Raw genomic sequence first — 17,860 nt, forward strand, 5'->3', positions numbered from 1 at the left:
TTTTAAGAGACAGGGTTTCAGGCCGCTCACGGTGGCTCTATCCCAGCACTTTGGGAGGCTAAGGCAGGCAGATCACGAGGTCAGGAGATGAAGACCATCCTGGCTAACATGGTGAAACCCCATCTCTACTAAAAATATAAAAAACATTAGCCGGGTGTGGTGGCGGGCGTCTGTAGTCCCAGCTGCTCAGGAGGCTGAGGCAGAAGAATGGCGTGAACCCAGAAGGTGGAGCTTGCAGTGAGCCGAGATCGCGCCACTGCACTCCAGCTTGGGCGACAGAGCGAGACTTCATCTCAAAAAACAAAACCAAAAACAAACAAACAAACAAACAAAAAGAGAGACAGGGTTTCACTGTGTTGACCAAGATGGTCTCGAACTCCATGACTCAAGCGATCCTCCCACTTTGGCCTCCCGAAGTGCTGGGATTACAGGCATGAGCCACCACACCTGCCCTCTCCTTACCTCTTTCTACCTGTCCAAATCCTGTACTTTATCATCCACCTCAAATCCCCCCTCCTTCCATTTGAGCTCCCTGCTCTCTCTTCCCTGAACCAGCAGTCTAAGGGGTTTGCTTCAGAGTGCAGTACTCAAGTGTGTTCTGTCTTAAGGTTGCCTTTTATTGGTCTTATTCCTCAATAAGCCCCATTCTTTCCCCTTTCCAGCAGAGGCACTCACTGAACAAAGCCCATAGGGGTCCCTGCCTGGTCCTCACCATGCCCGATAGCTTTGATCTCCACTGTCTTGGGGATCTTCTCCTCCCGGTTCCAGCTGGAGGCTTTGCGGCTCACTTGGGATTTGAAGAGCGTGTTGACCAGCGTTGATTTGCCCAGTCCACTCTGGCCTACAGCAAAGCAGGAGGAGGAGGTAGGGAGACTCCGCATCCACCTTCTGAGCCTAATACTTCCCCATAAGCTTACAGAATTCTAGAGCCATGATCCAGGCCAACACCTTGTCTGACTACTCACTGGGGGATGGTAGGCAGGTGGGAATGGTTTCCTGCTTACTGCAGGGGGCCTTGGGGAAACATCACTTGGATTCCATATTCTCTCCTTCCCAGAGTCCCAGGACCACTGGGAAAAGGGACAACCTCTGCATACGTCTAGTGTCGTGGTTGTCTGTTTTGTTGTGATTCGGTTTTTTGCTTAGGTTTTCACTTTTTAATGATACTAAAAGGAAAAATAGAAGGACTTTGCATCCTGATACTGCCTCACGGTGCATATTGTACATTCACATTTGTTACACAAATCTTTGTATCAGCCCTGTGGATCCTGAAGCAGAACTATCTTTATCCTCAGTCGAGATAGTCCTAGAGAGATGAATCCCCTTCTAACAAAATATGTGCAGAGCAACATAAACTAATACATGCAAGACCAGGAACTCGAACCCAAAGAACATCTTGTCTCTATATCCACTCTTCATTCTACTGTAGTGGTTTTTAGATTGTGCTCCCAGAAGCCTTAGTGTCCTGTGAAGATACATGTCAGAGAGGGCACTGTGAGAGGAGGAGGAGGCTGGGCAGGCAGGGCCTCTGCCTCCACTTCCTTCGCTATGGCTCCCTTTCACCTGTTTTCCAGATGCATATCTGCAAAAGATTTCATTTCAAGAAAAAGTTTCACAGCTACAGAGCATTTGAAAACCACTGGTCAGGCCAGGTGCAGTGGTTCATGCCTGTAATCCCAGCACTTTGGGAGGCCGAGGTGGGTAGATCACAAGGTCAGGGGCAGATCGAGTCCATCCAGGCTAACATGGTGAAACTCTGTCTCTTCTAAAAAAAAATACAAAAAATTAGCCGGGTGTGGTGGCAGGTGTGCCTATAATACCAGCTACTCGGGAGGCTGAGGCAGGAGAATGGCATGAACCTGGGAGGCGGAGCTTGCAGTGAGCTGAGATCGCACTACTGCATTCCAGCCTGGGCGACAGAGAGAGAATCCGTCTCAAAAAAAAAAAAAAAAAAAAAACACCACTGGTCAGGCCAGGCACAGTGTCTCATGCCTGTAGTCCCAGCACTTTGGAAGGCCGAGGCAGGCACATCACTTGAGGCCAGGAATTTGAGACCAGCCTGGCCAACATGGCAAAACCCTGTCTCCACTAAAAATACAAAAATTAGCCAGGCATGGTGGCACATGCCTGTAGTCCCAGCTACTCAGGAGGCTGAGGATCATTTGAACTCAGGAGGTGGAGGTTGTAGTGAGCTGGGATCATGCAACTGTACTCCAGCCTGGGCAACACAGCGAGACTCTGTTTCAAAAGAGAGAAACCCACTGGTGCTTCTCAAACTTCAACATGTACAAGAATCCCACAAGAAAGACTTGCAATTGACAAGCAGCCTTGGCATTGTCTAGACACTAGTAGGAAATGCAGTCTCAGGCCCCACCCCAGACCTATGATTCCAAATCTCCATTTTAACTGGGCTTCCAGAAGAGTCCTATAGACAGTAAGATCTAAGAAATACTGGGCTATGGCCGGGCGCGGTGGCTCAAGCCTGTAATCCCAGCACTTTGGGAGGCCGAGACGGGCGGATCACAAGGTCAGAAGATCGAGACCATCCTGGCTAATCCGGTGAAACCCCGTCTCTACTAAAAAATACAAAAAACTAGCCGGGCGAGGTGGCGGGCGCCTGTAGTCCCAGCTACTCGGGAGGCTGAGGCAGGAGAATGGCGTGAACCCAGGAGGCGGAGCTTGCAGTGAGCTGAGATCCTGCCACTGCACTCCAGCCTGGGCGACAGAGCGAGACTCCGTCTCAAAAAAAAAAAAAAAAGAAAAAAGAAATACTGGGCTAGTGCATTCTTGTGATTATATTAGAAAAAGAACCATGCTGGGGGACAAGGGCCTAGAGTTCCAGACCCGCCTGCATTGTTTTCCCTGAATGCCTTTGGATTAGTCATGCCTTGGTTTCTTTACTGATAAGACGGTGAGGAGAGAGGATATTGGACAAGACCAGGGATGGTAAATAAGGTGTATTTCTCATTCCTGCTGATTATCTGGTAGTAGCCACCTAGATCATTATGTTAAAAAGGCTATGTCTGGCCTCAGCACTGAACACGTGCCATGACTGACCAGCAGTCTGCCATGCGCACCACTGGGGAGAGAAGTGGCTCACAGGTCTTGGATTTGCCATGCTTGCTCTGAGATGTTTTCTAAGAGCATTCATTCATTCATTATTCTTAGGTGCCAAGTGTTGTCCTAAAATTTGGAGGTACTATGGTGAACAAAACATCATCCTTACCCTCAAGGAGCTCTTTAGTGTGAGAGAGACCAAAACATAAGCAGACAATTATAGTATGTTGCAATAACCAGTATGAAAGAGAATAACCGCAGGGTATTGAAGCAGCATTGCCAAGGGAATCCAACCCAGTCTCTCTGGGACTAAGGAAGACTTCTGGAGAAATGCAACTAAGCTGAAACCGGAAGGTTGATTTCAAAAAAGTCATGAGTTCTAGCCAGAGGGAACAGCAGACGCGAAAGCTCTAGGGTAGGAGAGAGCATGGCACGTGGACGAGCACTGCCTCTTATGAGTGAGGAGTAGAATGTTAGATGGGAAGTGGTCAGAGATGAGTTGGAGAGGTAGCATCAGGGCAGTCTAGGAGTTTAAACTTATCCTGAGGTTAAAGGAGAGTTATTACAGAGTTTTAAGTAAGTTGGGTGACTTGATAAGTTTCGCAAGGTGGGAAGATTATTTGGTCACTGGTGGACAGGGGATTGGAGAGGAAAGGAGACAGAGAGCTAGGAGGGTTGGTGCCACTCCGAGTGTGGCCCATAGTGGCCCAGCTGCCAGGGTCCCTGAACCATTTGCTACCAGTTCTTGAGATAAGAAGTCTGCCTCAGGAGAGAAATCTACCTTGTCACTGAGCACACTGTTTAGCTCAGCGGAGGTTTTTTATAGCAAGATTTTCCAGATGATTTATACTCTGGCCCAAGCCCCAGCTGAGCTTATCTTGCTGCAGGTCAGCACTTTGACAGCACAGAGTCAGGTGGCCACGGCAAGCCAGGTGAGAGACCTAGCTCAGTATAGGGTGGCAGCAGGAGAGAGGAGAGAAGTGGGCAGACGTAAGAGGTATTTGTGAGGTAAAATGGACAGAACTGGATGACTGATTGGGGGACGAAGGAGGAACAGTACAGAAGGATGAGGCCAGATTCCTTTTTCAGCACTGACTGGCCATCTCACTGAGATGGGGCAGAGGTCCTTTCCCACTTTTTTTTTTTTTTTTGAGACAGAGTTTCACTCTTGTTGCCCAGGCTGCAGGCTGGAGTCCAATGGCACCGTCTTGGCTCACTGCAACCTCCGCCTCCAGGCTTCAAGTGATTCTCCTGCCTCAGCCTCCTGAGTAGCTGGGATTACAAGCATGCACCACCATGCCCAGCTAATTTTTTTGTATTTTTAATAGAGACAGGGTTTCACCATGTTGGTCAGGCTAATCTCAAACTCCTGTCCTCAGGTGATCCACCCACCTCAGCGTCCCAAAGTGCTGGGATTATAGGCGTGAGCCACCACGCCCAGCCCCTTCTTACTCTTTTATTTTGTTTTGAGACGGAGTCTCACTCTGTCACCCAGGCTGGAGTACAGTGACCAGATCTCAGCTCACTGCAAGCTCTGCCTCCCGGGTTTACGCCATTCTCCTGCCTCAGCCTCCCGAGTAGCTGGGACTACAGGCGCCCACCACCTCGCCCGGCTAGTTTTTTGTATTTTTTAGTAGAGACGGGGTTTCACCGTGTTAGCCAGGATGGTCTCGATCTCCTGACCTCGTGATCTGCCCATCTCGGCCTCCCAAAGTGCTGGGATTACAGGCTGGAGCCACCGCGCCCAGCCGCCCCTTCCTACTCTTACATTCTGTGATGCAGTGATGCTACTCAGTAACCAAATCCCTGGAAATTCTCTCAAAGTTTTTTTGTTTTTGTTTTTTTGTTTTTTTGGAGACAGAGTTTCACTTCTGTTGCCCAGGCTGGAGTGCAATGGTGCGATCTCGGCTCACCGCAACCTCCACCTCCCGGGTTCAAATGATTCTCCTGCTTCAGTCTCCCGAGTAGCTGGGATTACAGGCATGCACCATCACACCTGGCTGATTTTGTATTTTTAGTACAGATGAGATTTCTCCATGTTGGTCAGGCTGGTCTTGAACTCCTGACTTCAGGTGGTCTGCCCGCCTTAGCCTCCCAAAGTGCTGGGATTACAGGTGTGAGCCACCATGCCCGGCCTTCTCTCAAAGTTTTAAAGCACTACAAAAGAGTAGAAATAAGACCACCCTTCATCCAATCCTCCCACCATATCTTAGAGCTAAGGAAGGACATTGCTGATTCTCTCATGTCACAAACCCGAAAGCAGGCTCAGAGTGGTGAAGGGGCTGCCTGTGTACACCCAGCTGGTGATGGGGCTGGCCTGGCATCCACCCGAAGCTCCTACCCCTAGGTCAGCTAGTCTTAAGGGGAGACAGGGGTCAGGCCTTTGTGATCAGCATGGTGAAATTCTCCCTTCTATAAACAGCTCATCTTAGAAGAGCCAGGGTCACAGCCATTCAGGGGAAAGAAATGGGATCCTTGGTGCTGCCCGCCACCAGGCCTGCAGCAGTCCCACAGCCTTCCGTACCGACGACCATGATGTTGAAGTCGAAACCAGTCTTCATGGTCTTCTTGCGCATCTGCTCGATGATGGTGTCAATGCCGATGTAGCCCAGCAGGTTGGAGTTGATGCTCACGGGCTTCATGGGCACCGCTGGCTTAGGCCTGGGCTCAGGCACCAGCTCTGACATGGCTGCGTCCGTCCTGGTCTCTGGGAGCCCTGCAGAGCCAAGGTGGGAGAGGTTGGAGGAGTGATCAGGAGGACAGCAGAAGTCACATGGAAACCATGGTATTTTTCTCTTGCTACAGAATCATACAAAGTTGAGCCTGGAAAGGATCTTAATATCATCCAGTCCAGGTCCCTCATTTCATAGACAAAGAGACTGAGGCCTGGAGGAGAAAGAACTCAACTAAGAACACAGAGCAGGTCAGAGGCAAAATCTGGGCCAGTGCCAGGTTCTCTGGTTGCTGGGCACTTTCAAATGTACCTCACGCTCTGAAGCCCACATCTGTGCGTCTAACCCAGGGGCTTCTCCATCTTGGCACTAATGACATTTGAGTAATTCTTTATTGTGGGAGGCTGTCACGTGCATTACAGGATGATTAGTGGCACCCCTGACCTTAGTAGCCCCCCAGGTTGTGACAACCCAAAATGTCTCTAGACGGTACCAAATGTCCCCTGGGAGGCACCATTGCCCTGGCTGAGAACCACTGGTCTAGAAAATGTGTGGGGTTATTCAGACCTGAGTTGTGCCTCCCTCCCTGAATAACGGGCAAAGATGTTTTAGGATCTTGCACTAACATCTATTAACTGTCACTGACCTCGGCTGCTTCATCTTTTAGAAGCAAACAGGGCTACCCTTCTCTGAAAAGTGGCCATCACTCTCGTCTCCCAGCCTCGATGTCCTCTCTGTACCATGAGCACCACTGCAGAGTAGGGGGGTCTGTGCCTGGAGGAGCCCAGACACCCTCCCAGCCATTGTTCTGAATCTGTGGGACCAGTGGGGAGGGGATGAGAACCAGATAAGGGCATCACTTGCCTAAGACGACACAGTGTGCTCTTGGAGTGGTGGATGGCAGATGAAAGAGGAGGCTGAGGAACCAGCCCCTCCCTAGTGAGGAAGGGCAAACATCTCCCTGGGTTTAGTGGATCATGGGTGTGTTCACACACAGGAGAAATTTTTGGGTTTCCTTATCAGGCCACCGGCCACCAGGGCAGGTTCTAGAATAGAGCAGTTCCATTTCCCCATCCATACGATTGGGGTGTGGGGTGAAGTGGAAAGAGCCTGGCTCTGCTACTTCTCAGCTTTGTGGACTTGGGAAGACCACCTCCCCACTATGAGCCTGCATCCCCCTCTATAAAATGGTAGGATCATCACTAAGACTGTGGTGAGCATTCATGAGACATAATGCGGCCGGGCGCGGTGGCTCAAGCCTGTAATCCCAGCACTTTGGGAGGCCGAGATGGGCGGATCACGAGGTCAGGAGATCAAGACCATCCTGGCTAACACGGTGAAACCCCGTCTCTACTAAAAAATACAAAATATTAGCCGGGCGTGGTGGCGGGCGCCTGTAGTCCCAGCTACTCGGGAGGCTGAGGCGGGAGAATGGCGTAAACCCAGGAGGCGGAGCTTGCGGTGAGCTGAGATCCGGCGACTGCACTCCAGCCTGGGCGACAGAGTAAGACTCCGTCTCAAAAAAAAAAAAAAAAAAAAAAGAGACATAATGCTTAGAAGCACTGAGCAATGGCCAGGCGCAGTGGCTCACGCCTGTAATCCCAGCACTTTGGGAGGCTGAGGCAGGCGGATCACGAGGTCAGAAGTTCGAAACCAGCCTGATCAACATAGCGAAACCCCATCTCTATTAAAAATACAAAAATTAGCTGGGCGTGGTGGCGGGCGCCTGTAGTCCCAGCTACTCGGGAGGCTGAGGGAGGAGAATGGCATGAACCCGGGAGTCAGAGCTTGCAGTGAGCTGAGATCCGGCCACTGCACTCCAGCCTGGACGACACAGCGAGACTCCGTCTCAAAAACAAAACAAAACAAAACATGAGACATAATGCTTAGAAGCACTGAGCAATGGCCGGGTGCAGTGGCTCACGCCTGTAATCCCAGCACTTTGGGAGGCTGAGGCAGGCGGATCACGAGGTCAGGAGTTCGAGACCAGCCTGATCAACATAGCGAAACCCCATCTCTATTAAAAATACAAAAATTAGCTGGGCGTGGTGGCGGACGCCTGTAATCCTAGCTACTGGGGAGGCTAAGGCAGGAGAATTGCTTGAAATTGGAAGACGGAGTTGCGGTGAGCCGAGATTGTGCCACTGCACTCTAGCCTGGGCGAAAGAGTGGAACTCTGTCTCAAAAAAAAGAAGAGGCACTGAGCAATAGGTTCCAGACCCTTTTGCCCCAGCCCCTTTCAGGTCTGTAGGGGAAATGAAACAGTACATGTGAAAGCATTGGTTAAAGGAAGGTGTCCCCAGATGCCAGTTACACAAGCATGGTTATTGGACTCCATGTGCTCTTGAGGACACCTTCCAGCTCTGCCGTTCTAGAATCCTATGTTTCATGACTAACACCCTGCAGAGTCTCAACCTTACAGGGAGGCCTGATGGAGCAGCAGATGGAGGAGAGGGAGAGGGGACAGGAGTGTTCCCTTCCTGCCCCTAAACCCAGCCAGGAGTCTACTCTCATCTCTCTCCACCTGGTCCTTCCACTAGTACTGGCAAGACCCTCTCTCCCAATGGGAAACTGTCCTTTCTTCTGTCAGTCCCAGGCACAGCCAAATCTGCCAAAGCCTCAGGACCTCCCCAGGGCCTGGCATGGCCCTCTCTTGCTTCCCAGGAAGCTGTTCCCAGCCAGGCAGCTCCACATGGCAGCAAGATTGGCTCAGCCCTGCAGCAGCTGACTCTCAGCAGCCTGGCCCTTCTCCTCCACTCTTGCACGTGGCTCACAGGCCCCACTCAGCACACCTGCACTGGGACCAATGCCCCATTTTTCCTGCCCAGCTGCTCACACAAGCTGGGCCTTTCTATTGCCCCTTATGCCTCTGCAGCTGAGCCCATTTGGTCTCAACCTGTGTTATAAGATAGAGCCACGTGGTTTTGGGGGGGGGATGATCTTATCCCCATTTTACATACTTGGAAAGTATGCCTTGTATTTACTATGAGAAGTTGTGTAAAGATTCCTATAAAGTGTTTGTTCTCACCATGGCCTGCTCAGCCCTGGCCTGCCAACTGCAGCATCCTAAAGGAGCACTCCCAAAAGATAGACCCTGATGGAGAGAGGGTCCTACCAGATTCCCAAGCAGCATCTAGGGGCTACCACAGGCCCGCTGCAGGACCAGGACCTGGTAGATCTCACTTTCATTCCCTCCAGCAAGCACATATGAGCACCCATTGTGTGCACTGTACAGAGTGCCTGCTGCCAAGTCAGCCTCCCCACCACATGCCCATGACATGCCAGTCACATGCTAACAAGCCACCCATCAGCCCCAAGTACAGAAAATATGTGCAGGTCACAGTGCCACAAGCTTTGCTGGAAGATCCTGTTCCCCCTCCAACCCCTGGCTCCCTCCTCCTCCTCCTCCTCCTCCTCCTCCTCCTCCTCCTCCTCCTCCTCCTCCAGCATTCAGCCCCACTGCTACTCACAGGAAAGCCTCTGCTTTGCCATCTGATGTGAATGGCCCTCTTCTGTACCCGCTGCAGGTATTCTGGTACTCATCACATTCATTCATTCATTCATTCCATCCCATGCAGGCCATTTCATATGCTGTCAAATGGGGGTCTACACCAGCGAAGCCCTAGGCTAAATTCCAAGGACACTTATGTACCCCAGACAAGGTTGTTGCCCTCAAGGACCCACTGGCTGGTAAGGGTGCCTGACAAATAAACAAAGATCTCTGGGGCACAGAACCAATGCTGCTCTGGAGCTGGATTCTGTAGCTCCATCCTCTGCCCCTACAGCTCCCCTGTTCCCACCATGTCAACCTCAGATGGGCAGGTGACCCAGGCTTGAATCCTGGCTGGGTGACCCTTGTGAGCCTCATTCTCTGCTCAGAAAACTGGAGATAGAACCTACCTTGCTGGGTTGCTATGAAGGTTATATAGAATGAAGGATGTAAATTATATGGCACAAATACATACTAGTTCTCACCCTTCTTTAGGGCAGGGCCATGTCTTATTGATCTCTGTGCCCCAGTCTACCTAGCATACCACAGGCACTCCTCAATAAATGAATGAATGAATGATAGTGAATGAGAGCTTCAGAGTGAGGCGGGTATCAGAGACATCACCTTTCTCTTCCCTCAGATGCTTCTCCCCGTGCAGAGCAGCTGACCCCCAGTGAGCAATGGCTGTTGTCTTGGCCACAGTCAAGAGAGTAGAATTGTTGAGACCTCCTTCCTCCTCTGCAACAAGGATTGGAGGGGGGCTCCCCAAGGATGGGGAAGAGCTCAGGTCGGGCTCACAGCAGGGTGCAGCTCAAGTCTGCCATCCTGGCTAGACGGTCCTTGGGGCCCCCTTCAGCTCCTGGCTCTCCCAGGGCCCCTAGAGAAGGCGGATCTGCCTGCAGCACCCTCTGCCAGAAGCTACCTGCCCCATCAGTGCTCCAGGGAGAGGCACCATCCACCTGACTGGGCGCAGCCAAGTCCCCCACAGAAACAGCCCCTCCATTCCCATGCTAAGCAAAGACCCTGGCACTTCCTTTTACAGGCAAATGAATGGTTTTGGCTTTGTCTGGCCCAGGGACACCACCCCTCTGTGGGAAGGTGGCAGCTGGGGGAGGGGACCTTTCCAAAATAGCACCTGCTTAGTGCAGGCCCCCCTCTTCCTTCCAGCCTGAAGGGGGATCTTCCTCAGCCCCTAGCAGCCTTCAAGACCCCACCACCCCCAACAGAGGCAATTCCAGCCCACCCCAGCACCAGCCCTAGGCTCTGGGAAAAGGAATCACCGAAAGCTCTCTCGGTCCTTTCTCATTCGCAGGAGTGGAGGGCCCTGGGACACCCCTTCCCCCATCCCAGTCCTCCGGAGGCCAACGGGTTCCCTTGGAGACCACCAGCTGGTGCCTGTCTCAGCGTGTGCCTGTGGGGGCTGGGGGAGAGGGGACGTATGTATCAGTGCACAGGTCTCTCATCCGGCTGGCATGGCCCTGGCACCTGTGCATGGTGTGTGTGCGTGTGCGTGTCTTGGTGTACTCCAGCGTGGGGCTTTCTGTGCGCATCGGGGTCCCTGCTTGCGTGTCCGTGGGTTCCTGCGTCTCCCCGCGTCCTGTGTCTGCCCCTCTGCGAGACTGTCTCCCTCGAGGTGGGTGCCACCGTGTGTGCGTGTGTCCGCGCATCTGTCACCGCGCGTGGGCTCCTCGGCGCGGAAACCCTCCCCCGGGAGCGCCTCCGGCCGCGCTGGTCGGGGCCGCAGCCTCCTCCTGGCGGGTGCTGGTGGCCCGGCCGGCCGCCCTACCTTTGGACATGAATCCTCCTTTGTCTCGGTTCCTCCAGGGAGATGCTCCGGGCGCGGGGCTGCAAGGCTGAGCGGGGCGCGGGCTCCCCCGGGCCGAGCGGCCCCTGCAGCCGGGCCTCGCCCCTTCGCGCTGTCCTCCCACCCGCCCGGCCCGCGGCCCCGCCGCGCCGCCCCTGCGCCCCGCGCCGCCGCACCCGCCCGGGACCTCGCCTCTGCTCGCTCGGCGCCGCGCCGCCCCTGTCCGCGCGCACCGTTGCCGCCGCCGCCGCCAGCCGCCGCCGCTGCCACCCGCACCACGTGACCGCGCGCCCGTCGGCCCCGCCGAGGGCCCCTCCCCTTCCCCCGGCGCCCGCGCCCGCACGCGGGAACGGGCCCCGGGTCCAGGCTGCGGGCGGCCCAGGAGCCGCACCCGCGGGCTCCAGGTGCCCGGCCCGGAAAGGTGCCTGCGTCCCAGTCCCATCTGTCCCCCTGGATCCGCTCGCAGCCCCTTACCCGCTAGGCTGCGGCAGGGAGGGGCGGTGGGAGCAGGGGACCAGTGGCAACTGCGGGCGGCCGTGAGCGCGCGTGAGTCACGCGGGGGCTGGGGTGTTGCGCGGGTGCCTGTAGAGCCCTGAGTCAGGGGCCCGGGTTCCAGGCCCTGCTCGGGGATGATGAACCAATAATCTTAAGCCAGCCAGGAACTTCCCTGAGCCTCAATTTGCCCATTAGAAAAAAATGTCATGCATTCAGTGGATACTAATGGACAGCATATTGCCAGGCCCTGGGAGCACAGGGGTGAGGACAACCATCCCTCCCCTTGAAGGTTCTGGGTCTAGTGGAGGAAACAGGAAGATGGAATGTCCTAATGCAGGGGCTGCGGTGCACACAGGGGACTGAGGGTGCAGGCAGGTGGGCACCCTGGGGAGAGGGGGCTTGGAAGACTTCTTGGAGGAGATGAGGGCCAGATGGAAAGGCAAATGGGAGTGGAAGGGAAGAATGGAAAGGGAGAGGCATTCTGCAAAGAGAAGACAGCGGAGGTGAGGGGGGCCAGAGGTGAGAGCTGCATGGTGCTGGTGGACAGCCCAGAGTCCTTGGTGTCGCTGAAGCAGAGAAAATTCCAGACAGGTGTGCAGAGCTAAATAAGAGGCTGGAGAAGTCCACACGCAGCCTTGGAAGCTGGACTTTAATGGAAGGTAATGGTGAATCACTGACGAATATTAAGCTGAAAGTGCTGCCATTCAATATATAAGTCTATAAGTCGTTGCAGCAGTTGTGTGTGGACAGGGAACAAGCCAGTGGGTGGGAGGTGGCCTCACAGGGGCAGAAGGATGGAGAGGAGAGGACAGCCAGCCAGATAGTTGAGTACTGAAGAGATAAATCAACAAAGTGGGAAATAGACTGGAAGAGATGGCAAGAGAGAGATGAGGAAGAAGAGGATACCCAGGTTTCTAGGTACCTGATAGAAGGTTAGGCGATGCCTACAGCTGAGAGAGTGAGATCAGGGAGGCAGGAGTCAGTTCAAGAAGAAAAGGGCTACCTCTGGACAAGTCTGGGAGACATCCGGAATGTCTGGTAGATAAACCAGCTAGCTGCTGGCTGCCCACATCTGCACTTCAGGAGACAGGGCTGGGCTGCAGAAGGAGGGAGAACTGAGGTCTGGTAGGGAGAAGTGAAGACCAGAATTTAGGTGAGGTGCCCAGACTGAGTGTGCGGGGTGGAGGGAAAGGGGTCTGACAATCTAAAGACTCAATTCAGGTGTTAGACTGGATGCCTTCGAGGCACCCTTCCAGACCCAGAAACTCTGAGCCCTTGAAATGTTGGGAATGAGGCTGCCCAAAGTAGAAATTTCAACAATCTGGATTCCAGTCAGCTTACTGCCACCAGCCAGCTTTGGTGTGACTTTAGGCATGTCACAGGCTTTCTAAGACCAACTGAATGTCCAGCCCTTGTGTTGACCTATTTAGAGTTCTGTGTAGGACTTCCATATATACATGGCTCCAACTTACCTTTCAGGATTAAAGGGCTGGGGGTGGGGGATCAAGAAAGAGACATCCAGGTAAGGCACCTTTTAAGCAGCAAAGGTGAGTGTAAATGGATTTGGAAAGTTTCAGGTGAGGTCATTATCTCACATCCAGAGGAGGCTGCAGAGACTACCTATTAGACAAATCACAACTTCCTGAAGTGCTAGTCAGTATTTTCACATAGGAGGTAGGAGGCTTGCTTTTTTTTTTTTTTTTTTGAGATTCCATTGCCCAGGCTGGAGTACAGTGGCACAATCTTGGCTCACTGCAACCTCCGCCTCCTGGGTTCAAGCATTTCTCTGCCTCAGCCTACACACCTAGCTAATTTTTTTTTTTTTTTTTTGAGACGGAGTCTCGCTCTGTCACCCAGGCTAGAGTGCAGTGGCACCATCTAGGCTCATTGAAAGCTCCGCCTCCTGGGTTCCCGCCATTCTCCTGCCTCAGGCTCCCAAGTAGCTGGGACTACAGGCGCCCGCCACCACACTTGGCTAATTTTTTGTTTGTTTTTTTGTTTTTTTTTTTTTGAGACGGAGTCTCGCTCTGTCGCCCAGGCTGGAGTGCAGTGGCCGGATCTCAGCTCACTGCAAGCTCCGCCTCCCAGGTTTATGCCATACTCCTGCCTCAGCCTCCCAAGTAGCTGGGACTACAGGTGCCCGCCACCTCACCCGGCTAGTTTTTTGTATTTTTGTATTTTTTAGTAGAGACGGGGTTTCACTGTGTTAGCCAGGATGGTCTCAATCTCCTGACCTCGTGATCTGCCCATCTCAGCCTCCCAAAGTGCTGGGATTATAGGCGTGAGCCACCGTGCCCGGCCACACCTGGCTAATTTTTTGTATTTTTAGTAGAGATGGGGTTTCATCACCTTGGCCAGGCTAGTCTTGAACTCCTGACCTCGTGATCCACCTGCCTCAGCCTGCCAAAGTGCTGGGATTACAGCTGTGAGCCACTGCTTTTAAAGCTGGACACACCTATTGATCACCAGATTATTCCACCTCTTCAGGGAACAAAGAAACAACCCCAGGAGATGCTAAAACGAGGACTCACCATAATTGCTCCTCCACAAGTTACCCCTGTTAACCTTTCTTTTCCTTTTTCTTCTTCTTTTTTTTTTTTTTGAGACAAGGTCTTGCTCTGTCACCCAGGCGGCGAGAGTGCAGTGGCACAATCATGGCTCACTGCAGCCCCGACCTCCTGGGCTCAAGCAATCTTCCCACCTCAGCCTCCCCATTAGCTGGGACCACAGATGCATGCCACCATGCCCTGCTAATTTTTTATTTTATTTTATCTTATTTTATTTTTTGAGACAGAGTCTTACTCTGTCACTAGGCTGGAGTGCAGTGGCACGATCTCGGCTCACTGCAGCCTCTGCCTGCCAGGTTCAAGAGCTTCTCGTGCCTCAGCCTTCCAAGTAGCTGGGACTATAGGCATGTGCCACCACACCTAGCTAATTTTTGCATTTTTAGTACAGACGAGGTATCACCATGTTGGCCAGGCTGGTCTTGAACTCCTGACCTCAAGTGATCCGCCCACCTTGGCCTTCCAACGTGTTGGGATTACAGGTGTGAGCCATTGCGCCCAACCCTTATTTTTTTATTTTTATAGAGATAGTCTCACCATGTTGCTCAGGCTGGTCTTGAAGTCCTGCCCTCAACCAATCCTCCCATCTCAGCCTCCCAGAGTGCTGGGATTACAGGTATGAGCCACCACACCTGGCCACAACCTTCTTTCTGATAGTTTCCCTCAGCCTGACCTCAGACTGGCAGGTTATAACCCAGCTCAGGGTACAGTCCCTATGTCTGGCCCTACAACCCCCATTTCTTTTTCTCCCAACCCATTCAACTCTGACCTTAGAGTCCTTCCTCCCTTTCCCAACCCATGCAAGCATGATCCATCTCCAAGCTCACCCACTTCCACCTCTGCCGGCAGCCTAGTCCATCCCCAACCAAGTTTCTGCATTTACCTTTGGATTCTGTGGCCAGGTCCAGGGAGGCAGGCTCTGTGGCTCCATCCGTGGCAGCATTAGTGTGGTCTAGGGCTGGGTCTGTGGATCTGATTGGCATTAGCAGGCATGTAGCAACATCTGATATGGTTAGGTTATTAACACTCCCCAGTGTGATCTTCCCAGTGGCTAGGTCTGGGGTTACTGGCACAACTGAACCCAGAGCTGTACCCATCCTACTTGTGTCCAAAGCAAGAGAATTCATAGCCGTGCCCAGCTTGGCTCTGTTTACTCTGGCCAAAGCCATGGCTGTTTCCAACCTGGTGGTGCCCACTGTAGCTGTGATTGTGTCCAGCTTGACTGGGTCTGATGTTGCTGAATCCATGGCTGTGCCCTTTGTGGTCATATCTGGGTTGGCTGTGCTTCTTGTAGCCATGGCTTTGCCCAGCTTCTCTGGGTCTGAGGCTATCAAATCCATGACCATCCCTGGCTTGGTTGTCCCTACTGTAGTCAGATTCATGGCTGTGCCCGGCTTGATTCTGCCTGCTGTAGCCAAGTTCGTGGTTTTGCCTGACTTGACTGTCCCTACCGAAGATAAGTCTCTGGCTGTGCCCAGCTTGATATCCACAGCGGGGAACTCTGTGCCTGTGTCCAGTCCGGATGTATTTGGTGTGGCTAAATTGATAGCCAAGCTAGGTCTCTTGGTGGCCATTGTGGCTAAATGTCTGGCTGTGTCTGTCCTTGTATCCATAGCAGTCAAATTCACAGTCGCGTTGGCCCTTTGGAGACGCCCCCGGGGTCTGGGGATCCCCCTGGCCCGGGGTTTGCCTTTTCCTGGAGAAGCTCTGGTAGGCGTGTGGTCAGTCACTGAGACAAGGTGCCCCTGGCCTACTGAGCCTGGCTCTGCAAGGACTGGTGCACTCTGGGCTAACCGGGATTGGAAAGGTAAGGCCAGGTAGGAACTCACCAGGGGCTTCTCTGTGGCAAGCATCCTGCTGGATTTGGTCAGACCTGAATTCCCTGGGCCCTCAGAGTGGACCCTGCCCCCTGGCACTAGGGTCACAGGTGGTGAGCCTGGCGAGGACACCCTCTCTCCTTCATGGGGAGCAGCCTTCTTTCCTGGGGTAGGCAACTCTTCCCAGTGAGAAAGTGGGCGATCCAGGGACCGTGCCTGGATGTTCTGACGGAGAGTCAAGGAGATGGAGCTGAGCTTCCTGGGTACAAGGCTGCTGGTGGGCAGGGGGCTCAAGGAAGCCCCCAGAGCAATGCCCATCTCCTGTGGGGGCACACTCCGGGTCCTGGCTCCAAGGCCCAGCCGACTGGAGGTCTGTGGGATATGGCTTTGGGGGAAGGTATCCAAATGGATGGTCTTCCTGAGGACGGGGGTGAGGGGGGACCCTCCTCCAGGGAGTCTCGAGGGGCGGGTAGGGCGCCCCAGCACATGGCTGTGGGAGAAGGAGGTTCCCGGGCCTGGAGCTCCATGCGACTGCATCTCTGGAGGAGAAGGCACCAAGTCGTGGTCCATCCAGGTTGTTTGTCTTCCCCTGAGGCAATCAACAGAGAGAAGAGGCCAGGCAGGGGTGAGGAACTCAGGCCTGGAGGTCTCAGCCCTCCCCTTCCTGACCAGCAGCTGAGCATGCCAGGTCTGAAGGGGCCTGGTTCTGGGGACTGTCCAGTCCTTAGTGGAGGGCACATGTAACTTCCTTCAGTCCCCCTATGGCTCCTACCTGCTGCAGACCGACCTGTACCTCATACCCACCCCACCCCTGGCCAGCTATCACACAGTAGGGTGGGCATGTCTAGTGAGCAGTCTGCCTCCAGCATGGGGGAACTCAGGCCGGGCTTATATCTCCCTTTGCCTGAGCCTGAGTGTGGCCCCCGTCTCTGTGGACAGGTCTATGGAGGTCATATACATGTTCAGGGACTCCAGAGGAGGGCAGTGCTTACTGGAGATCTCTCTCCCTTTCTGTCCCAGAAAGAACCAAAGGGTTGTGGGTTCCCATCCACAGCAGCCAACATAGGAGCTCAGGTGTCCAGGTAGAAGGATGAGAGAGGACCAATTTGGCTTGGAGCCCCAGAACCAAGGAAGAGCCCTGAGCTGGCCTAGTGCTGGAGTCGGAAACAGAGCCAGCCCTGCAGAAGGTGAGGTTGGGAAATGGAGAGGCAGTGAGTGTTCACAGAAGGAGCTTATCTGGTGAACAAGCCATGGTCCCTGCCCTTGGAGAGCCTGCCGTGCCCAGGGATGCCAGGGAAGGAAGTAGGCAGGGCTCCGCCAAGCTAAGCATTAGGGGTAAAAAGGCGGGAGGCTAGACCTGAGCTGGGGCTATTCCTACAGAAGGCCCAAAGGTGAGAAAGTGTGGCATCTTTCTGAAAATCCAGCATGGGGCTCCTAGGCTGCATCTAGCAGGGAGGGGAGAGCAAAGGCTGCGGGTGAGCTGGGGTCCAGCCCAGGCTACAGCAATGCTCAGGCCAGGGAATGTGACCCATTCAGATCTGCAGGTGGGAATGGCACTCAGGGGCAGTGTGACGGAGGGATCCGAGGGGAGAGGATTGAAGCAAGGATCCCATGAGGACACAGTTGAAACTCTCTGCTCCCTGGGCTGTGGAAGGGGCAGGGCTAGGGCTGGGGCTGGAGGAGGCTGCATTGCACAGGGGTAGAAGCAGCAGGACTGCCCGGGCTAGGGAGTAGGCACAAAGGGGTGTCAAGGATGAAGCTCAGGACTCTGGCTATGGTCTTAGTAGATGGCCACTCCCTGCCACTCTGGACTCCAAGTAACTCACCCTCTGGAACAAAGTTGGTTTGGCTGCTTTTAACACAGCAGGCTGGGACCTGCAGCTGGGGGAGAAGGCCAGGGCTGGTGGGAGGAGTCAGTTCCAGAGGGTTCATGGGGAGGGGAGTGATCATGTAGCCAGGTC

At 53.7% G+C, this 17,860-nt stretch overlaps 1 protein-coding gene across 21 annotated transcripts in view; it reads right to left on the reverse strand.

The window, feature by feature from the left end:
- The window catches only part of SEPTIN3 (septin 3), a 36,873-nt gene that overhangs the window by 11,098 nt on the left and 7,915 nt on the right, over positions 1-17,860 (reverse strand). For 3 of the 21 annotated variants that reach the window (XM_077949478.1, XM_077949479.1, XM_028827647.2), the window contains 3 exons: positions 14,966-16,488; positions 5,582-5,773; positions 713-841 (listed from right to left, as the gene is read on the reverse strand). In XM_077949478.1, the coding sequence (XP_077805604.1) occupies positions 713-841; positions 5,582-5,773; positions 14,966-16,469 (1,825 nt within the window). In that variant the 5' untranslated portion in view covers positions 16,470-16,488. The other 18 variants (XM_077949492.1, XM_028827650.2, XM_077949490.1 and 15 more) reach the window with 12 other exon arrangements.

Source organism: Macaca mulatta, chromosome 10, assembly GCF_049350105.2.
Source record: "Macaca mulatta isolate MMU2019108-1 chromosome 10, T2T-MMU8v2.0, whole genome shotgun sequence".
Classification (NCBI taxonomy): domain Eukaryota; kingdom Metazoa; phylum Chordata; class Mammalia; order Primates; family Cercopithecidae; genus Macaca; species Macaca mulatta.